At 39.7% G+C, this 23,818-nt stretch overlaps 1 protein-coding gene across 11 annotated transcripts in view; it reads left to right on the plus strand.

Moving 5' to 3' along the window:
- PAM (peptidylglycine alpha-amidating monooxygenase) overlaps positions 1-23,818 on the plus strand; it is a 278,579-nt gene that overhangs the window by 240,233 nt on the left and 14,528 nt on the right. For all 11 annotated transcript variants that reach the window (XM_084780124.1, XM_084780128.1, XM_084780127.1 and 8 more), the window contains 7 exons: positions 3,086-3,215; positions 14,372-14,488; positions 17,261-17,333; positions 18,544-18,754; positions 18,981-19,181; positions 19,719-19,834; positions 23,309-23,408. In XM_084780124.1, the coding sequence (XP_084636250.1) occupies positions 3,086-3,215; positions 14,372-14,488; positions 17,261-17,333; positions 18,544-18,754; positions 18,981-19,181; positions 19,719-19,834; positions 23,309-23,408 (948 nt within the window). The remainder of the gene's footprint in view (positions 1-3,085; positions 3,216-14,371; positions 14,489-17,260; positions 17,334-18,543; positions 18,755-18,980; positions 19,182-19,718; positions 19,835-23,308; positions 23,409-23,818) is intronic.

The raw sequence follows: 23,818 nt of genomic DNA on the forward strand, positions 1-23,818 counted from the left end.
GGATATTTATACTGCCTTTGTGTTTTGAAAAATCCCTCACCATACTGACAAGTACGTTGATGTCGTAATTGGTGTGGTTGGGCCAAAAACAACTTGTACATAACTCTCCTTGCAGACTGTCTGCTTAACCAAGTATGGTCCTATGATGTGGGACTGTTCACAGCCAGACAAAAGTTCTTTATACAGTAGTTCCAATATTTAATAAAAATTTATATTTGACACCAATGCAATACGTGCTTTTGCATGTTGGATACTTTTTATCACAGTTAGTGGTATTCATCCTGATGGGCACTTAACACCACCACATGTTTGTGGCCTAATGAACTAAAAGCTGCAGAGCGAGGGCCTATGTGCCTTCTCTTAAATGAGAGCAGTTAGTGAAGTCACGTTTTTACTGAGCAGTCTTAGATGCTTGTCAGTACTACTTTAGGGTAAGAAGAGAGAGAAGTACCCGTAAACTATGGGAGTGTAAGAGTGTGAAAATGCTAGCTTTCCTGACAGACAGTGGAGCAGACATGAGACTTGACAAAACAACAAGTGAAAGGTGTGCAACTGTGCTATTTCTCGCCTCCTGAGAATCTGATTAAAGCAATTAAGAATACACTTTGGTCTATAATTCAGATTCACTTAGAGTCCATCTATAACTTCCAGAGTTGGTTGCTCAGGACAGAATGGTGACAACTAAATGCACCAGCCACAAACATGATAAGAATGAAATACACCTGAAATCAAGCATCTTAAAACTACCTACTTGTAATGTGTATTTATAATCTCTAATTATAAATATATGTATGCCCTTGTTTCTAAAGCTAAATTTCAAGGGCACAATTTTAATAATATCACCCCATGCTTAGAAACCTTCAGTGACTCATCGTTAACTGTAGCATCAATTTCCAGCCTTTTCTCCCATTTGACAAGCACACATGACAGGTGATGAATGCTGTTCACTGGGAAGCTCCATCACATCCACTGATATGCCCAGAGTTATTTGCAGATTCAGGCATGCCAGCTGAAACTCTCCCCCACTTCTCTCTAACCCAAGAAAGCCTATCACAGTACACATGAGAGAAAATGCCATCAGCATGTGCTCCAATATATCTCACAGTCAATTATTTCCCAACTCTGTGCTTTACTACTATACAGAATGTATTTCATCATGCCTTAAAAATAATTATAGTATATATCATCACTAAAAAAAAAATAAACCAGCAGTCTCCTTGTTAAACCCAGGTTCTTTGCGTGGTATATAATACATTTCCTGTCTGAGTTCAAATCAGATGGTTGGCTTGCTCTGTAGTCATGCTTTCCACAATCAGGTCACACAGGATCCATCTCCTAGGTCAGGATTCTAACATTCTGAAATATACGTAGAGTTATAAATGTCCCTTCACTTTTCTTTTTTCTGAAAAAATATTCTCTTCTAGCTTCTTAATTCCCCTCAGCCTTTGCTCACCCATGCTTAACTTGACATAAAAGCACATTTAGTTTTCACTATCTAGAACTTCTGAAGAGTCAGTCACTCCATGCTCTGCCAGCCAAAGCATCAAGACAGACCATGGGGCCACCTCTGTGTTCTTATGCCCTCTTGTGTCTCAAGAATACGGTTCCTGTTTTGCCCTCTTATAGTCATCTTCCTTTTTTCATTCTTCCTGTATCTTTATGTTCCTCAAGGCCAAGAACCATGTTTTATATCCTCATGTTCCTAGAATTCAGTGTAAAGAATGCATTTATCTGTTGAAATGCTGTATTAAAAGTCATTGGTAGGTAGTAGCTTTTTGTTAACTTATACAAAAACCTGTATGTGGAAAAGTAAAATGACTTACATGGACAGGTGACTTTACCTTTGCATAATTGAAGAAGATTATTTGTAAGTGCTTATTCTTATATTCTCAAGGGTCCTGATGCCTGTCATACATGATCTGTGCTTTGCTTTCTTTTTCCAGTCTTTGATGCCTCTTTTTGAGAACCTCAAAGTGTGTTATCACATTCTTCCGAAAGTGGAGAAAAGCAATGGAACTTGGGTTGATGCTTTAAATCTCTTGTTGAAGCATTTCGGGGTGGAGGAGGGGAGGTAACTGTGACACAGTGGCTTTCTAGGCTCTCTCAATAGTTAAATATCATCAGTACAGGCAACTCTGCATTCAGTAACTGTTCATGATGAGCTGGTTTATGACATGGATTAACACAAATGAACTTGGGTATTCTCAGAAGATTGTATACTTGAGCATACAGAATAGGAATAACAGCATCAGAAATAAAGATAATTTGTTAGTCAATAATAGAGTTGTCAAGATTGCCTTTTTGTCATGTTAGAAAACAATGAAATATATAGAAGGACAGAGAACTCCAATTTTTATATGAACACTGAAGCTAAGACAAATGATACTGTTGTCCTACATAGTTCCAGGTATAATGGATAATCAATAAATAGCTTATCCTAGAAACTGCTGTCTATTGATCATCCAGACTTTATTCAGATGGATGGTAAGGTAGGTAGGTAGACAGACAGACAGAGAGACCAGCAGCAGAAAGTGATACATTGAGGAATTGGCTTTTTGCTTATTCCTGCTGTTTATTTTTGTTTTAAAATTTTATATGGCTCAGCAGTTGAGAGCACTGACTGCTCTTCTAGAGAACCCAGGTTCAATTCCCAGGACTTACGTGACAACTCACCACTTTCTGTAATTCCAACATCTGACACCCACACAGACATACATGCAGACCAAACACCAGTGCACATAAAATAAATAAATGTTTAAAGCCCCTTCAATGTTGACATAGTTTTCAAAGACACTAACTTAAAATTACAACTCTTATCAAGGAGGGAGAGTCTTCAGGTTGGCTCTGCTGTAGCTTGAGGGCTGTCTGATTTTGCAGGTGTCCCACAGTGGCAACGGCACGCAGGTGATCTCAAGACAAGTTCGGTCATTTCCTCTTATAGTTCAAGAGGCTGTTTGGCATGTGCATGCGCTGGATTTCCTGCTCGATTTTGTTTTTGGTGTCTTTGCATGAGTTTTTAAACGCTGATGCTGAGTCCTTGTTTCTGTTTTCTTATGCTGAATACATGTGTGGATTTCTCTTTTAGATTTCCATGTGGAGGAGGCTCTGGAGTGGCCCGGAGTGTACTTGCTACCAGGCCAGGTTTCTGGGGTGGCACTGGATTCTAACAATAACCTCGTGATTTTCCACAGAGGTGACCATGTTTGGGATGGAAAGTAAGTAGTATTTTTCTCCAGAATGTGTGTGAACGTAAAATAATATGCATTGACAATTCATTAAATTAAGAATACTTACGGGTGAACTTTTGCTTCGATTTTTACTTTGATTTTCCCCCCAAAATTCTGAAGGAGTGCGGGTGTATCTGTATGGAAACATATGCGAGTTAGAGATGGCTCTCCTTACCTGCTGTCAGCTCACGAGGAGTGTTTGCCGGGGTCACGGCTAACGTTCCGCAGAATGGGCGCTCTGTGGCGTTCCTTTGATTAGTTCTTCCCTTGTATCTCCATAGTGTAAGGGAAGTTTCTAGAGTTACAGTGTGACATGTGGCTTACGTTTTCATATCATTCTGTTTCTGGGCATGGTTTTTATACAGAAAACGTGTCATTTTAACACACAACTGTGATACATAGCAGTGGCGAAACCTAGTGCATTTTCAAACAGAGCAGTCCCCACCCACCGTCTATAGGGAAGGAAGAAACAGCCTGCCACCCTCCCTGCCTACTCTCCGCATCTCTGCGCCCTGAGGCCGCCCTCCTTTCCCAGGTGGAAGCATTAACAGTTCATCCCTACACTCAGGACATGTGTCAAAACTTCAAAGAAGGCAGTTCAGAGAAGCAGTTCATCTAGGGTGTTACCAGTTGGCTACAGAAAAGCATTTTGTTACTTCCCTGGTTGTTATAAAAGAACCCCAAGACCATCATGCCTCCCGTGCGACTGACAACATGGCCCCTTGTGGTCACAGTGATCGCAGGGGTTTGGGCTGCCATGAGTGTGGGAGCCATCAGTTCCATGCCCTGGGACCACTAACTTCTGCTGCGTCTTCCTTTGCACTTCCTTTCTGACCTTTCATGCCTTATTCCACTCTATTCTTGGACACTCTCTAAGAATCATGTCTGGGATTTGTCGTTTCCTGTAGGCCTACGGTCTATGCACTGTTTACTGTACGCCTATTAAATGTTATCATTGTGACCATTCACGTTTTACAAATGAAAAGCAAATGCTTCCCTCGGTGGTAGGCAAGTGGCAAAGCCAGGGCCAGGTCCTTTACATCTGAAACAGAGTTGGCCACTTAATCACGTGGTGATGCTGCCTTCAGTGGGTTTATAAGTATACCCAATGGTTGTTTCTTTAAGTGTGCCTCCAAAATTAGTACATTATTTTGATTCTACTTACCGATAAGTACCCATTTATTGTTTCTACAATTGTAAATTTAAACATGAAAGTAAAATTTTAAATATGGTTTCAATAAATTTTAATGACCCTTCCCCTTTCATATGTGCAGGTATAGAGTCCTCATCGGGGAAACTGGGAATCCATTCCCCTTTTTGTGAGCTTCTGATTCAAATTGTAAGACTAATTCTGTCAAGTGTACATATGTGAGTTCTTCTTATAGAGTTGCCTATGAAATTTAGCCAACCTTTTAAAAACAGATGAGTACTTTCACTGCTGTTTAATTGTCCCTTCCTAGCTGTCACACAGATTGAACATAAGAGTGATATTATTTGGAAGCCCAAAGCAAACAATGGTCTCGGCACGCCCGCCGTGCAGCTCCAGTGCATTGGCTCGGTTGTTGTGGAACATCTAATGGTATTTTAACAAGTGCTCTTAAAAGCAAACTGTCACTACTCACCGTGGCACAATCTTCATTTTAATGAATACTGCCACATCTTCTTCTACATGGATTTCTTACCAACATTTTGCCAGACAAGAAGAAGAAGAAAAAAAAATTACAGCATCGTTTTCTCCCAGTGATAGAATTATCAGCTGGCAAAAGCAAAAACTGGACAGGGTCCGGGTCTTCATTCTAGCACTCTCTTCACTCCAAGCGAACGGCAGCGGCTGGAATAGTTCAGTAGCAAAGGAGGATTAGCAGAGGCAAGCACGGGGGAGGAGGCAACACAGGGCTAGGAAACAAAAGCCACTGGGAGAACATTCTGTGCAGCCTCTGCAGCAGTCCTAGCTGTGAGCTGGCTTCCCCACCCACCCAGACACACACACACACACACACACACACACACACACACACACACACACACACACACACCAGCACCTGGCGTTCATCTAGGTACCCAGAATCATGTGAAAGTATGTCCACCAAGCCTCATGTGTCTGCCATGTGTCTGCCGTGGTAAATGGCATCAGTAAATGGCTGAGGAGAAACTGATGGATTAACTCACTGGCTGGGTCGCCTTTCTCCTCAGCTTTATGTCTTAGATATGTGTCCTAGAACATCTGCGGTCTCTCTTTCCCTCCCTGGCATTATCTGGTGGCCACAGCTAGCTTTTCCGTTCATAGTTTTGAAGACTTCTTCAGGATCACCATTCCAGACTGTTTCTGCTTTATTATTCATAAAGTTTAGAAGCAGGAGATTACTCTGTAGTGGGTTTTGTTTGTTTTTGTTCTTTTTTTTTTTTTTTTTTTTTTTGATTTGGATTTATTTCAAGAAAAGCCTTCGATTCTGTTGTTTGCATGGTCATGCATGCCCACCTTTCCTGTACGTATGAATCGGTGTAAATTAGAAGGAAAACATGGTTTTCTTCATTAAAAGGTAGGCATTGCACAAAGGTAATGCCTTCTGGTAGAATTTATGGCATGCTGTTGAGAGGCTGGAATTAAAGGTTGGTTGGTTAAGATTGCATCCTGCTTGCTGCTCTGTTCCAAACTGCTGGCAAGTGATCTCAGCCTCTCAGAAAAGCCATGTGGCAAATGTTAATGGTCATTTTCCTTGAAATCTTTCCTACCAGGTTTCTCAGCACAACAAAACTCTAAGCTCCACAATGCAATCTTGTTCTAAATCAAACCAAAGTCATTTTTATCTCATATTTCTTAGAAAGTGGTCCTTCTCGTGTATCAGACAGAAGTTGGAATTAACACTCCCACGCTCCCCCAAAGCTCCTTTGATGCTATTGCAGCAGCTGTCCTCAGCAGTTGAATCCTGATAAAGTCCGTCCATCAACTATCACTCCACTAAACCAGTATGCCAGCCAAAAGGAAATTAGTAAAAATCCCGAACCACTTAACATCCTGGAGAAAAAAAAAATGATCTTTCTTCCTGGGTTTGATGTCAATTTTCCTCCTGACTGTCCCCAGCTTCAACATGGCTACTTTTAAGATGTTTCTTGGAGCAGAAATAGGAAGTGCTTGTTGCCAGCAGGGAATAATGAATCTTTAAAGAGCCTCCGTCTGCCCTACTGTTGGGGCAGCTAGTCTCCTTTAATCTTTAAATGCCTCCCAGCAGGATCGAGGTAACTCTTGTCTCTCTTGTGGAAGGGCTGCTCTGGCCTGGGCCTGTCCTTCCTTCATCTCAGCTGTGGCTGGGTTGTGGTGAATGACTCACCACAAAGCCCTTGGCTAAATGGAAGCCTCTGCCCTAGTTTTCAGCCTTTAAAGTGGTATCTCCTGTGTCATTTATTGTTTACCGCATGGAGTTGAAAGGGACTTTGGAAACTATCTTTGATTCAGTTTTTTTTTTAATGCTACTGATAGGAAAGAAAACAACAAAAACTAGGGAAAGGCAAAATTTAATCGTATGTATTAGTGAAAAGGCTAAGGATGTGGTAGCCCAGACTATGTCACCAAGATCCATTTTGGCATGTTATTGTCACATTGACCTCATAGATAGTCTGCATGCTCGTAGTCCAACAGACTATCCCTAAGGTGAGTTTTGTAGCATATTTTGGTATGGCTTACTTTTCCATCCTTGCAAATATCAGCATTTGAGGTCTTGCTAATACAAAATGGGATATCATATGCTGAGCAGAGGCAGAGCCAACCCCACCGGAGGGCTTGGTGTTAGCTGCCAGCGCATGGTTTCTGTGCATCATCAATAATTGTCCCATGTTGGACTTTTTACAGTGTTAAGAAAGTTCCTGTGTATGTGCATGCTACCCAAATTCTTAGGCCTTTCCAGATGTCAAAGAGGCCTTCACATCTGAGTCGACCTTCATCATGATAATTTAGAGTGGGGTTTTCTCCTGTCTTCCCATGTCTCTATTTGCATTTTGTAAGCTGAATGTTCCCCAGGGCCTCAACCTATCTTCATGAGGATGTGATTGTGTTAATTGGAAAGCAGCTTGGTTTCTTGGACCTTTAATGTCTTTCCTCTAGAAGCAGACACATCACCTCACATGTTAAATCCTGCTAGTGATGCAATTACCTTTCTTTGATATGTTTTCTAGATATCTAGTGTCAAAGGATTTAGTGTCATGCATATTCACTGCATGACTGTTGGTGTGTTGTGTATGTTAGCATGCTGCCCCCAGGCTGCCTCGCAACCTATGACATCATCACCTGCCCTCCACTAGGCTGGGCCAGCTGCCCAGGATACAAAAAGGGCAAACCTATGTCATCTCTCTCTTGCTCCTCTCGTTTCTCTCTTCCTCTCTGTTGCTGTCTCTCTGTCTCTCTCTTTCTGGAGTGCCCCTCCCCCTTCCCCTGCTCTCCCACGCTCCTATAATAAACTTTTCCATATCATATATATTGCCTGGCATCTTATTTTTCATATTTAGTAGTGTGTCTAGGGGTATCTGTGTATTTGTATTTATCTGTGTGTGTTTGTGTATCTGTGTAAGTGTGCATGTGTGCATGTACATGCATGCGTATATGCGTGCGCCTGTGTATGCCAGTGTGTGTGCGTGCATGTGTGCGTGCACATGTGTGCGAGTATGTGTGTGTATGTGTCTTTTGCTGGGAACCAAACACTCCATCACTGAGCTTCCCCTTCAAATCATTATTTTATTTTTCCTTTTAGTAGTTCTAACACCATAGTGCTCTCTGTTTAATTTTTCAGCTAAAATCTTCAAATATATTCATGAAATAAGCCTAAACATTTTCCAGAAATGTATATTTGCTATTTTGCAGAATATTAAATTTAAGACTTTGTCCCAGCTATGTGTCACTGCAGTAGCTTAAATATTGTTCAAATTTACAGATATTTTAATCCTAGTTACCCAGAAAGTAAGATGATGCCCCTCCTAACCTTGTATGAGGTATCTGACAAACACACCATTCATGCTTTATAAATGTAGTTTAAAATGTGTGACTAAGGGATAGAGAGATGGCTCAGTGGTTAAGAGCATTGGCTGCTCTTCCAGAGGCCCAGGGTCAACTCCCAGCACCCACATGGCAGTTCAAGATTGTCTGTAGCTCTGGTTCCAGGGGATCTGACCCTCCTCGCACAGACTTACATGCAGGCAAAACACCAATGCACATCAAATAATATTTTTTAACGTGAGACTAAGTGCATGGTTTATCCTGTACACTTTGTGTGTTTGTATGTGTGTGTGTCTGTGTATGTCTGTGTATGTGTGCATGGGTGTGTGCATGCTTTGGTCCTCTTAGAATCCTCCATAAAGACAACCCTGTCTTCATTGATGCCCATCTCGGTGGAATGTTGCCTAGATTTGTTCGTTTAGAAATTGATTTTATTCCAGATTTGAGTTAAAAATTCACTACAGGATTCTTCTGTGGTTTTCTGGAGCCCTCAGTGAGTTATCTGACTGAAGTTTAACTTCAACGCCTGCTATTTCTTTTATACCTTAAGATTTTATTAGGCCCAACAACACAGCTTCACGTGACTGAACTGTTCTGAATTGCTGCATATCTGAGAGAAAGCCGAGCTCTACGAAAGGAAAGCTTACATTTTCCCGTCCTTTCTGCCATATTGCAATCACCCAAACTGCAGAAGCCATCTTCTCCCACTTTCCTGCCACTCTTTCTGATTCATCAGTTCACTGTTCTCCTCGCCTTTCGGTATCTATGCAGTCAACTGCAATCATGGGAATTCTCTAGAATTTAGAGCCAGTCTCTAAAAAGAGGTGGCCATGTTTTTGCCTCTGCCTCCCAAGTGCTGGGATTAAAGGTGTGCGCCACCACTACCCATCGAGGTGGCCAAGTTTATAGTGGCGGGTAATGCAGCATTGTCTTCATGACTGCTGCATAGCTTTGAGATATGCATCAAGACATGTGAACTGCCCGCATGTGAGCACCTCGTCTAAAACAAAGTGGGGGTTTTAATGATTACCTCATATTGGTTAATAATACCATGCATTTTGTTATATCACAGTGGTCATATTGACTGGACACCATCTAGAGCCCAGGAGTCTTAAAAACTGGTTTCCATATGCTCTTCACTGCTTACTAGGGCCTCAGGGTCTAGGCCCATCAAGAATAGCACACAGCTATTCTGGTGTCTTTGTCTTTCTCTTTTCCTTATCACAGGGGTTTTCCAAACTGTGTGTGCATTTGGGGTGTTTTTAAGGTAATTTTTAAACATACCCCGACTTAGGAGGGCTTTATAAGCTGCTCCTATAACCGTAAAGGCACATTTTTACTTATTTGTTCGACTGAAAGCCCATGGTTCTTTTCCCAGTTTCTTAATTTATATAATTACAATAACATGTCACCTCTTTCTTCACATTATTACTTATTTTGTATTCCCTTAATTTTGATTGATGGCGCACAAGTTTATTTTCTAATTCTTCTGGCCCTTTGTATATGTGTGAATATGGAAAAGCGTTTCTTCTCAGCCTTATCTAAACTGTTTGATTAGCTGCTAATGTGCAAAATCATTAATAGGGAATTCAAACTGTTAAAATAAAGAACTGATGAATTCCAGCCCATAGGCCACTGCTCAGTCTTTGTAACTGAGTGCTTTTTCAGAGAGGCATTCAGAATCCATCAGTGCTCTTGGCACTGTGTGAAATGTGCAGGGTATTATTATGCCCCATGAAAAGTTAAATGTGGTTGAAATAAAGACTTCTCTGCAGCACAGAAGGGGGAGGGTAGTGGCTTTAAAACACTAGATAATCAGTTTGCTATAGCAAAGACATAGTTAGCTCTATAATCTGACATCCATCTGTGAGCTGTTCAAGGGTTATCTTTCTTTGAATTATAGGAGATTTTATAAACTATTTTGTTTGGCAGATTGTGTGTGTGTGTGTGTGTGTGTGTGTGTGTGTGTGTGTGTGTGTGTGTAGTGTAGTGTGCAGTTTTCTCATTTCAGAAACAGTGTGTGTGTTTATTATTTGCCCTGTGAAATATCCAAGACCAGCTGTTAGTTCCATGGGGCTCAAGCCATCTCAAGTGAAAGGATTAAGAAAGACAACCAATCATTTGAGTGACTGAATGTCTCTTGGTGTTGCCAGTTTAAACATTCAGACATCTGCTAAAGGATGTTAAATGCAAGGGTCAAGCCCGTTTCATTGTGGTCAATGCCTTTGAAGCTACATTTTCCCTAAGAATTTTATACTTTCCCTATATATTATTCCTGTAGATAAAGGCAACTTACTGTAATTAAATGATGTTAATGTAAATGGATTGTCTAATAGTTGGATTTTGTTTTCTTTCCTTTGTTTGCGGTGGCCAAATAGAGATTCCCTTGTTAGTGATTCGGAAACATACCTACTCACTGAGACACCCTTAGCAGATATATCATAAGTGTAGTAGAAATCTGTAAAAGAAATCTAATTCTGTGGAAAAGTAACTACCTCAGTATAGAAGATGCCATGTTTACACACAAATGACATAAATGCATCTGGAGATAGCAAATCAAACAACACCACAGTATTCCATTGCTATATTGTCATACGGTGTTCGGAAACACATACTGATAAGCCAAGAAAGCCGATGGCGTCGGTTGTCCCAAATTACGATTATAGAGATCGGATTTCTTCACTTTGTATTGTTAACTTTTATTAATATCCTCTCTTTCAGTTTCCCATTTCATACTTTTCTACCATTTCATGAGGAAGTAAACTGATGAAATAAAAGGGGATGACCCCTGGATTCATTTTCCTGCTTGTTACCATTATTAGGAACCTGATGTGTCTAGACTATAAACGTAGATGCCATCACACACACTGTGCCTGTTTGAGCAGAACACGAGTTACTTGGCAGATGTTTGGCTGTGCTTGAGCAGTGCAGGACAGTGTACTGCATGACAGGTCGTCTTCAGCTACAGCGATCTCTTTTGACCTGCCTGCCTGCCTCTGAGTCTAAATTATTTCCCTCTGTTCATTAACACAGATTTTATTCTCAGAAGCCAAGCCCAGTGTTTTGGGTCTGTGAAAACAAGGGAATAATAATTATATATTTTTTAATTTGGGGATTGAAAATAAGGCTGAACTTCAAAAATGAGAAAAAGCCTTGCTTCTTTATATCAATTAAGTTGAAGGTGGTTTTGTTTTTGTTACTTGTTTTCAAAAATATCGCATGACCAGAGATTGATGGTGAATATTTAAGTGAGTAATAAGGCAGAAGGGAGGCAGTTAACTTGCAGTTTTACTACAACCCATTATATTAGAAACCAGCTGCAAGGATGTCTTCTGTGCTCTGGGTGGATTATTACTCTGCAGAGGGGGGATGTAGAACTAAGGTGCGTTGAGGTCTGCTATGCTGCTGCTTTGTGAAGAGACACAGTGGGCCATTGGAATGCCACAGTTAGGAGCTGCTAATTATGAATCAGAACAGTCCCTACATGCAAAATGCACAGCACTTGGTAAGAATTGTAAAGACTCAGGAATTTTCCATATTACCAAACGCTAAACGTGCATTCAGTCAGAAAAATAATGGACCCCTGTGTTCTACACCCAAGCAACAAAACCTTAAGTATCAATACGACTCTTTAGTAATATAAAGGGGATAAGGAAATCAAAATATGAGCAGTGGATCTATCAGTGTTCCTACCCTAGTCATGATGTTCTGTGTTGTTTTACAAAATGTCATTATTGAGGAAAGATGAATATCGTATACACAGAAGCTCTGTCATTTCTTATAACTGTGTGAATCTAAATTCATCTCAATTAAAATTTCCCTTAGAATAGGGGGGAAATATAGTCAATTTATGTAATCACCCTAGATGTACATCAATAGATGAGTGGTCAAATAAAGTGTAGCATATGTGGACAATGGAATTTTATTCACCATTGAAAACCAAAATTATGTCATTTATAAGTTGTGCATATCAAGCAAAGCAACTAAAACTCGGAAAGCAAAATACCGTGTGTTTTATCTCATACAAATATCAATTTAAATTATTATGTGATATGAAAGTATAAGTGTGACTATTTGGAATAAGTGGGTTATCATAATGGAGGTGAGTATAAATAGAATCAAAATACATAATAGACATATATGAAATGTTATAATAAAATCCATCATTTTGTACAAAGAATATATACTAATGTTTAAAACATCAAATAACTAGCAAAAATAAAATACATTTCATTATATGAGAGATATTATAACTTATGCTGTGTATGTTTTATATATATATATGCTTTTTCCCCCTAGATACTGCTGTGTGGTTTTAACTACACATGATAGCTTAAGCCAACAGTTTTACTTAAGTTTTAGGCTGACAAAGTTAAATCAATATTTTGTGTTCAATTGAATACATCATTAATAAGGACTACTTCAGGGACTTGCTGCCATCTTTCAGGAAAAAATATACCCCAAAGACTTTCCTAGTCAAGAAGCTCAGATAATTATGTGATGGATATTTTTAATGGCAAGAGAGTATGATTTAAAACTTTCTGTGTTCCTACTGGGACCTCTCTATCAGTTCCACAAAAAAGATACCAGCCAACTAATAAATGGATTCATGATGGATTTGAGCAGTGTGTCACCTTTCCCACGTTGTCAGTATATCTCGACAGATATTTGCTGTCGTTGCAATTCTTTTGATTACCCAGTTGAGCAAAAAGAAAACACACATATATAGTTTATATAGTCACACATCTGTGGGTGCTGATTCAGTGCTGGGTTTTTGAACATGTAAGAGGCTTCTTGGTACCTGGCTCATTTACATCTTTGCTATGTAAGCTTAGGGAGCAGCTCACCTTTGTCATGTGCACCAAAAACATACAACTCGTCTCCTTATTCAAGTTTTCACTTTCTGTGATTTCAATTACTTGCAGTTAGCCCAGTCTAAAAATAATAAATGGAAAATTCTAGAAAGGAATAATTATACATTTTAAATCTATAACTGTGTGTTATTCTGAGGAGTATGATAAAATCTCCTATATTGCCCAAGACTTGAATCGTCTCTTTGACTACCATCGATACACTGGATCCATTAGTCTCTCAGCAGCCATCTCATAACCAAACCTACACGTCACTGTGCTTTCTTCAAGTCATCCTTCTTTTATTAGGAAAACAATGGCCCCAAATACCAGGAGCCATGATGTTTGCAATTTTAAAATTCCATTGTATTTATTTTGTTATTAGTTATTGTTTCTGGTCTCTTGATGCTCCCAGTTTATAGCTGAAGATTTCTCACAATGTGGCTGCATGGGAAAAACTGTAGTAGACTAAGGGTTTGGTACTATATCTTTAGTTGCAGGAACCACTGGGGTTTAGGAAGGAATCCCCTAAAGATGAGGAGGGGCTATGTAAACTTTTAAAACAAGAATTGAAAGAAATATAGTATCTATTATAACTGGCATTCTAAGGAAAAAAATACTATTTGAATATATATTTGAGATATATGTACATATTTATCCATAACATTTTACAACCCAGAAGATGCTTTTTAAAAAAAAAAAAAAGTGTTACTTCATTCACTTGAAACCAATTCTATAATTATCCATTTTGGAGTAATGAAAAGCTGCTAAAAATAGAAGTTTCATGGCTCTAAGTGTATTTTTTGTTTCAATAATAAGTCTTGTTTTCTTTTATTGAAATAGTCTGAATTTTCTATTTATATCTTTTTGCATTCCCATGTTTTACCTTTGGCCAGTACAATGATCCTTCTTATCCCTCCCATTCCACTGTAATCATTACAGTGAATTTTTAAGTAAAATTAGCCTCATATAATTTTAAAGAAAATATCATTGATTCATAAACTGTGAAAAGCTTTTCAAGATGTTTTAATCACCATAACAGCTCTGGATCAGGGCTTTTCAAACTCTAATGTGTTTGCTCTTTCTTCGGGTCTGGTGGGTCCAAGACTGTGGCCTACCAAAGCCAATGCCACAGCACACTGGCCACCCATGATGGTTTGTAAGTCAGCTCAAGAGAGCCTGAAGTATGCAGCCCCCTCTGAGTTTGTATTGAGGTTCTCAAGCAAGTGGTCTGCGTTTCTCAAGTGCCCCAGAGTTATGGGGTTGTTAACTTTCCATTCTAATTTTCCATTCTAATGTATTTTGTTTAGCTCTTTTGACAGCAAATTTGTTTACCAACAAAGAGGCCTTGGACCAATTGAAGACGACACTATTCTGGTCATAGATCCAAATAATGCTGCAATACTTCAGTCCAGCGGCAAGAACCTGTGAGTAAAATGGCTTACATGCTATTCAAGCTTTCTCATCTCTACTGGGTATAAAGTACAATATTGGGTCATGAATGTGTCACAATGTGTCACCTTTAAACTGGAGACCAATTGGACCACTCTTTCTTATACTTTCTGAACAACTGATTCTGAAATTGAACTGAATGTTAGAATCATCTGTGCTCAAAAAAATTCTAGCCATACAGGAAATTGGCCATTCGTGTGTCTTGTCTCAAAATTGCTAAGAATACATCTCAAATAGGTAGGCATTGGTTTTTAGCTATTTTATTGGTTTCTTATATCTACCACCCCTTCTCTACCCCAATCCCTTCCAACCTCCCAAAACGAGGTAGGTGAGAAAAAAGGTTAAAGGGGACAGGGGACATAGACCTCTTTAGACTACTTCCTGCTGATCAGGGGTGTCAGGTTCCTACGGGCAAGTCCAATTTTTGTCATCAGAATATCCAGAAATCCAGCAAAAGCAAACACACACAGCAGCAGGGACATCAGTGGGGGCAACAGTGAAGGCCGGAGCAAGGGGAGCAGAAGCCACCCCAGGCCCTCAAAGGGATCTCCCATTTATACTCTCAAAACTATCTGAAGCTGGCAGGAATCACACCGCTCCTAGGTCCTGAGATAATCATTGTTAGCGGCTGTGGACAATGCGAAGCAGTCCCATATTCCATACTTGGGATTAAAACAAAAACATATTCACATGCCATAACTGGTTTTTTAAAGAAACCAAAATTCCCACTACACAAATACTATTACTACAAAAACTGTTTGTTATCCTAGATTGTTAATTAGCTTTATTTAAACACTATAGGTTGTTTTTCATATATCTTTATATTGTATATTATACATATAAGCAATGTTCATTTGTTAATTTATATATTTTTTAAAAATTCTATCCTGACTTGGTCTGGGCTATGGCTAGTGCTACTACAACTTTCCAAGTGACTATTGTAGTCAGGATTGAGATGATTGTTGATATATATGATGAAAGCTCTTGGTCAGCTAGACTGGTTTTTTTTTAATCCTTTGCATAAAAATTATATACTCAACTTACCAAATAATCACTGATAAGAATAAGAGAGACCTCCCTTCCCATCAAAAAGTGAAGACAAAACAAACACCATTTTTAGCTTTCCCTTAGCTTGCACATGTAATTTGGATCTGAAACCACTCATTATTTGGTCAGATTCCTAGATGGCATTTGGCAGGCAAAAACAGTTGGCTGATATTCACGGTCATTGAAAGAAAGGGACACCTGCTTCCAGAGTTAGCCTGACCCATTATAACCTGGCAGCTTTCAGGATTATGCCGCACTCCATCTGCTTACACCCAGGGAAGGCCGGCTTCTTTGAAACACAGACACCCTCTGCTTTGAATACCGCAACAAATAGAGATTGCTATAATGAAGCTTGTTTGTTTGTTTGTTTTTAAATAGTATTTTCAGATAAGTCAGGGGCCAAATTATAATGCCATCTCTACTGTATGTTTGAGCCTATGTCTTTAGAGCTGTAGCCAATAATCAGAGTCATCCTCATCTCAGACCAGAATCAACATGGAAGGTAGGACAATGGTTGCTAAGTCAACTTGGCCAACAACGAGGTGTCAATGTGGCAAGCAAATGAAAGCCACACTTTCAGTGGCCAAAACGGGCATCGAGTTCAGTCAATTAGTCAAGACCAAAGTGTTATGCACTTGGCTCATGAAAAAAAAAATTCCTGGTGCCAATACCCTGCTAAGGCTAGAAGCAGACAGAGGAGGCTGGGATGTTCAGGTGGCCTTTGAATGGGGCCACCTTCGTGTATTTCCCATGTGTTAACTAATTCTGCTTTTCAATCCTGTGGACCTCTGTGTGCATCAGTTAGATATGCTAAATAGATTGGCCTCTTTCTAATGATTGTCCAGCTTAGCAATTCACTCTGCCTGGAGGGCCACAGCCCTTCTGAAAGTCACGGTCTTTATGTTTCATTACCCCATAGCCATTCTTAAAGCTTTTAAGTCACATACATGAGACTTTATGTTGGCGTGCTATCACAGGGCTGGAGACATAGCTCAGTCCGTAAAGTCTTTGCCGTAAGGACCAGAGTTTGGAGACTTGGAATCCACATAAAAGCTGGACATGGTGCACATTGGTAACCCCAGTGCTGAAGCCAAGTTGGCCAAGGGGACAGAGACAGGAGGACCCTTGTAACTTCCTGGCCCCCACCATTCTAACAAATTGGTAAACTCCATGTTCAATTAGAGGCCCTATCTTAAGAAATAAGATGGACAGCAACTGACTACACACATGTATGTGCCTACATCGTCAACACTCACATACAAAAAAAGCCCGTAACACTATTTTTTGTTATACTCTATTTTAACTACTACTCCAACAATAGACCTCCGCTGTTATTTCTCAAAGTAATTTGTATAGTATACATTCTGAAACATTAATTTTTTAAAATCTAAAACCTTGCTTTGGACTTGATCTTATTTGTGCTGCATGATAAAGCATACTTCATAATAAATACTTATAATTTTATGTGTCATTTATAGATCTTAATTTGATTGATAGCTTCTGCCTAAGCTTTGTCACAGGAGGTCTCTGCCTGTTCTAAACAATTCACTTGACAACTCATTTTGCTCTTTTCTATAATTATACAAGTATACTGTTATTATTTTATAAAAAGTATATTGCTCTATGGTTTAATTACAACTAAATTCCTCTCATCTGTGCTTGGAGAACTATAACTGAGATGAATCCTTTTTTTTTTTCAGGTTTTATTTGCCACATGGCTTGAGCATAGACAAAGATGGAAATTATTGGGTCACAGATGTGGCTCTTCATCAGGTGTGTGTCCCATTTGGCAGCATTCACATAGAAACTAAGATGCTTTGGTTATCAAAATGCTCTGGATTTTACTGAAACTTTTTCTATGGCTAAAAACATTAGTAACAACAGCATATCTTAGTAAATCCAACAAAATCCTTTCTCACAGATCTAAATTCTGGGCATCTTTGATGAGGGTACCAGTGCAGTAGGATTCTGCTGTCAGCTCTCTCCTGGCTTCCCGCCAGCCATCTTCTCAAAGTATCCTTCCATGAGGAAGGAAAAGAGAGCAGACCCTTGTGCCTCCTCTTGCAAAGACACCAACCTTTCTCACAAGGTTTCTCTGTGATGGCCTAGTTCCTTCCTGCTCCCATCACACCTGAAGTTAGAGTTCTGAGACAGGAATTTAGAAAACGCCAATGTTCACGCTATATCCATCATCCACTCAACTTTTTTCATTTTGTACTCTGCTAGGAAAATTCAACCTGTTATTAAGTCTCTCTTCTCCTTGAGCTCACAGGACACTAACAGCCAGGTGTGGAGCTTCCACGTAATATCTACAGAAGCCCTGCTTCTTTGCTTCATTTTTTAAATTTCTTCCTTTCTTTTAACTTTTGCTTATGTTTAATAACTTCTTTACTAAGCCAACTTAATTTTCTATAATGAAGGCAAAGTCTCTACTAAGTATGTAAGAACATCAAACTTTTGTCTTCTTCAAAACATACTATATTTTAATTATGGAACTAACTTAAAGCCTCACACCCATAGAAGATAAGCTTGTTAAACATGATGATGATACAGAGCTAAAAATATATATATAGGAAAGAATGGAGAGTTTCAAAGACTTAGAAGTGAGTCCCCAACATGTTCTTCAAAGAGTTTCAAACATCATTCAGTGAATACCTGTGCCTCATGTGCTATCTGGTCATTGCAGTATTGGCTATAGAAGAAAAAATTAAGTGGAGATAAATACATTGTTTAAATATAGGCTCCTTTTTGCTATTTAACTAGATGGCGTTGGGGAAATAATTTCCACATGTCTAAATGTGAAATGAGAATTAGGACAGATGATTTCTAGGGTCCTATTGAATTTTAAAAGCATTTTCTTTTTAATAAGTGTCTGTCTGCCGTTTATATATACTCTAATTTGCTTCAAATGATCTTCATTATGTGAGTGTGTATCAGCCATAATCATGAAAAGTTGATAAAGTGTTTGTTGTTTTTTGAAAAGGTGTTCAAATTGGACCCACATAGCAGAGAAGGCCCTCTCCTAATTCTGGGCAGGAGCATGCAACCTGGCAGTGACCACAACCACTTCTGCCAGCCCACTGATGTGGCCGTGGACCCCAGCAGTGGGGCCGTCTTCGTATCAGATGGTTACTGCAACAGTCGGATTGTGCAGTTTTCCCCAAGCGGAAAGTTCATCACCCAGTGGGGAGAAGGTACCCGTTACAACTCTCTTGAAGTCTAATCAGAATTCGGAGTCAGTAGGACCAAAAAACCACACAGGGTTTGGCTTTTTCATCTATAGTCTGTAAAGTGTCTGTAGTCAATAAACGTAAATGGCTTATTTTCATGGATTTGGAAACTTAAAAAGCTGCGACATCAGACTTTGAAATGCTTTATCGTCTGTGTATCTGAGGCTTTGTCTTGTTTGTTGTTCTGTAGAGTCTTCGGGGAGCACTCCTAAGCCAGGCCAGTTCAGTGTTCCTCACAGCTTGGCCCTTGTACCTCATTTGGACCAGCTGTGTGTGGCAGACAGGGAAAATGGCCGGATCCAATGTTTCAAAACTGACACCAAAGAATTTGTGAGAGAGATTAAGCACGCGTCATTTGGAAGAAATGTATTTGCAATTTCCTATATACCAGGTATTTCATCGTTATTGTATGTCTCTAACCATCTGAAATACATGTCTCATGTTTACAAAATGGAGTTGTCTAAAATCAGATTTCTTCTGGCTACTGCAACTCCCCTTACCATCTTTGCATTCTCCTCTTCCTCTTGCTGTAGCAAGACAGACACCACATAGTTTTCAAAACATAATCAGATGCTCTGAGATGATTGGCTTTAATAACTTGACATCCCCTCATTCCTACTGAGGATACGTATTCTATTTCCCTATATGCCAGTATACATGTGTTTTAGTAACTATGTATCCTGATATCGCTTCCTAAGTGGAAGAGGGCCCCCAGCTTCTGATTTTCTTGATACACTAAGCTTAGTCATCTCTCGCCTGTTTGGCCCAGATCTGGTAACTCACAGGACATATGCTAAGAATGTTGTTGGCAAATATAGGGACCAGGTTAACCCCAACTCCATTGTTTATTTGCATGATGTTCATTGCTTGTATTTCAAAAGCCAAGCTTAATCCATACTTTAAAGAAAGGGTACATCTCTTGTCACAGGTTTTCTCTTTGCTGTAAATGGGAAGCCTTACTTTGGAGACCAAGAACCTGTGCAAGGATTTGTGATGAACTTTTCCAGTGGGGAAATTATAGATGTCTTCAAGCCAGTACGCAAGGTACTTGCATACAGTGCCTAGTAGAATTTTTATAATAAAATTAAAATATGATTCAAGTTTTTCTTTTAAACATTCAAAAGATGGAATAACTTTCTTAGCTGACATGACAGCCATTTCTTGTTATGATGTTTACTTTAAAATAGATATCCTTGTCTTTCCCTGGACTATCTGTATTTCCAGATGAACACTGGCCTGTAGAGTTCTAACTTTGTAGTAAAATGGATATGACGGCAAGCTTAAACTGACTATATGTAGCAAGTCAATATAGATACATTCATTGACAGATGATAGGTTTTTTCCCCCCTAGTTTCATTCAAGTGGTAAAGAAACCACGTTGTAAATGTACTATCATAGTTCCCTTTAGCACCCGCAAGCAGCTTGGATTTTTTTGTTGTTGTTGCTGCTGTTAAGACTTTAATGAATAAAGAGACTCGATCATAGTACTTTGTAGAACCTATTCGAATTCTGATGACTTGGCTAAGCGAGAGATTAAAGGCTGCGCAGTAGCTTGCCCCTATATATTTTAACAGTGATTTGTACACACACAGCCTGCTAAAATGCTCAGGCAAGGGCTATTTTTCAAAATATGGAAAAGTTTATTGGACTTACTTAGATCAAAATGCAGCAACCACAAGCCACCGAACAAAGACTGTCTTGATGCCATAATTCTTAAATTGACTGTTAGGATACCAAGATGGCTAGCTGAAAAAAAATAGAACTTCAAAATGCCTCAGAATTTTAGAAAGTGCTCTGTAAGAAGATGCAGAGTCCGGGTCCTGTCAACGTTAACTATAGATTTTGTACTAGATCTTAAGGATGTAATCATGACCAAAGACAGCCCACCTTTGTTAGCAAAGGTTAGAGCCTGTGAAATACAACGAAGTAAATAGCCACTAAGGATTCCATCGCAGTTGATAGTTTGCAAGCATGAGTTTTTCAGAAGATATTTTCTCTGAAAAGCAACGTGCAAGCACATTGAAATCATTGCATCTTTTAGAAGAAAAGCCGTTATGTTGAGGATACATATTTTACTTGCCCAGTGTTTTGAATTTGTACTGATTATCTGATCTTTAGAGCTATTCTTCTCTGAGCTAACGTCCTCGTATTTATTGATTAAGAAAAGAAAATATTACTATTCTTTCCGGTTTACAGTTTGTCCAATCCGAATGTCTGTCTTTCTGGTTCTTTTAGTGACAGTGTACTGTATCAACTAGGTTATTAACTTCTAATTGAAATGATGTACTTTCATACATCAAAACTAAGTGATAAGCAAGAGACTTCCACTTACAATAATATGAATAGGTCTGAACTAGAGTTTTATTGAGCATTGTTCCTGAACATCAGCAGTCACCAGACGTGTGGTGATGAGTAAGTCACACTGTGTGGGTCACTCCAGGGAGCCTGAAGAAAGTGTTGCTAAGAAAAAACTTATTCTTCCTTTCAGAAAACGATTTGTAATAGCACTTCCCCACACACCTGAGAAAGTGTTCTCTGTTGATTCAGTAAAGTGTAACAGGTTTACAGATCTCTTAGAATGTTCACTGAGTTTATCTTCATACAGATTCAAGATCTAGGTAATAGAAATAATGTGGCATAACAATTCATTATTGAAGTCAAAGGTCATGTTTTATGCTGCCTTCTCTCTATGCTTATCTGTTGTTTCTTCCCTCACATAGTTTGAGTCTCTCCCTTTTACTACTGCAGCCTTTAAAAATGTTTACATCTGATGTCTGATCTCTATGTTAGTGTAAGGTAAATAAGGCAGTAAGACTAATAAAGATGATTTCATTCTTCTGCATATGGACATACAAGAAATCCAATACCATTTGCTGAAAATACTGTCTTTTTCTCCCGTGTATATTTTCAGCATCTTTGTTAAAAATGAGGTGGCTGGGCTAGAGAGATGGCTCAGAGGTTAAGAGCATTGACTGCTCTTCTAGAGGTCCTGAGTTCAATTCCCATGCAACTACGTGGTAGCTCACAACCATCTACAATGAGATCTGGTGCCCTCTTCTGGCATGCAGTTGTACATGCGGACACAACATTGTATACATAATAAATCTTTAGAGAAAATGTATGTAAACATGTGTAGATATTTTTTTTTAATGAGGTAGCTCTGACTATGTGAACTTAAGTCTGGGTCTTCCATCCTGTAATCTTTCTTTACAGTGAAAGACATTGGATGCAGAGATGCACACGACTGCTCAAGGTGCCCAGAATAAGTGAAGGTTGAGTGGTCAGCAGTAATGTTTATGTCACCACTTCTAAGGCTCAGGGAATGCTCTAGAAAAGAGAAGAGAAAGAACAAGTAGATAGGAAGAAGGGCAAGGGAATACATCTGCTGGATATAATCTGGCTGTTCCAGTCATGAGCCCAGTGCAACTGTACTTGTCTACACAGAGCCTGCTCGAGGACGGGCCTGTCCGCGGTAATTACGAGCAGTCTCTGCCCTTGCAGAGGCCCTAAAGTTCAGTTCCCAGCATCCACACTGGTAGCTCACAACCACCTGTAACTCTAGCTCCAAGGAGCCAGTGCCCTTTCTTAGAACCCTTTTTTTGTTTGTTTGTTTTCGAGACAGGGTTTCTCTGTGTAGCCTTGGCTGTGCTGGACTCACTTTGTAGACCAGGCTGGCCTCGAACTCATAGTGATCTTCCTGCCTCTATCTCCCGAGTCCTGGGATTGAAAGCACGCGCCACCACGCCCGGCCTTCTTTCCTGGAACTCTTTGGGCACTGTGCTCGCATACATATACCACCATCCAGACACATACAGATATAAACACAACCTTAAAATAGTAAAAATGTAACCTGAAAGAAGAGAATGGACGTATTAACAACCAATCACGGAAGCAAGCGCTTCCTTGCCACCATTGGTCCCCCAGTGCTGACCCACTGGCTACTGATAAATTACAGGAAATGAGGCGTTACTGGTGTTAATCATGTAACCACTGGTGAATCTGCCAGGCTCAGGTGCAGATTTCAAACCCATACTTATACAAATTGGGTCACAAACAAAACCAGATACACATGATAACTATGGGATAACTCATGGGGAGGAGAGAGGCTTAAGAGGAGTGAGGGGGACATAAGCAAAAGTAATCGGAATTGCATGGTATGCATGCATGGAAGCGTCAGAGGAGATGTCTAATAGTAAGTGTTTCTTTTTAGATAGAAGAAATAAGAAAGCAAAAGGTAACCATACATCTGACACACAACACGACATAAACCAGCTATGAATTTTTCAGTTTTCAGAAGAGTTCCAAGTCAGTGGTATGGGCCGCTTAGTGTTTCTCAGTGCCTAGGACTGTGCCTAGCGGAGTCAGGACTCGATAAATGACTGCCTTTGCCTAGGGCTGCTGTAATGTGAATTAAGGTCGCTTTCATCGTAGTTACATGCCGTGACTAATTTTTCTGCCGTTCTGTAGTGGATTTAAGTAAAGCCTCGCCATGATAACGAACCTCTTTGCATTCGGCAGCACTTTGATATGCCTCACGATATCGTTGCTTCTGAGGACGGGGCTGTGTACGTTGGAGACGCACACACAAACACCGTGTGGAAGTTCGCCCTGACTGAAAGTATGTTGGGATTTTTTTCATTTGTGTGTGTGTGTGTGTGTGTGTGTGTGTGTGTGTGTGTGTGTGTTTTAATGTGTAATTTTTCATCTGTTTTCTTGTTTGAAATCATGGGATACAAAAGCGTTTGCTTTTGTTCTCCTTTTTAAAGTGTTGGGAATAGGAAATTGGGATATAAGGGATTTGGGGGTTGGTCTTTGGCACATGTCTGGCATCTTAGGCTTTCCGTTCCCTATACTACAAAATAGAGGGAGAATGAAGCGGGAAGTGAGAGGGGCAGCGGGGGTGGGGGAGGGGGGCTTTATTTGCTATCTATTTCAAGGATGAAAGTAATTTTTTAAATACGGAGAGAGGGGTTTGGTGTTTTTTGTTTCTTTGGGTTTTTTCCTGGCAGTCATTGCCTTGTTTCCAGA

This window comes from Acomys minous, assembly GCF_964271855.1.
Source record: "Acomys minous genome assembly, chromosome: 4".
NCBI classification, from domain to species: domain Eukaryota; kingdom Metazoa; phylum Chordata; class Mammalia; order Rodentia; family Muridae; genus Acomys; species Acomys minous.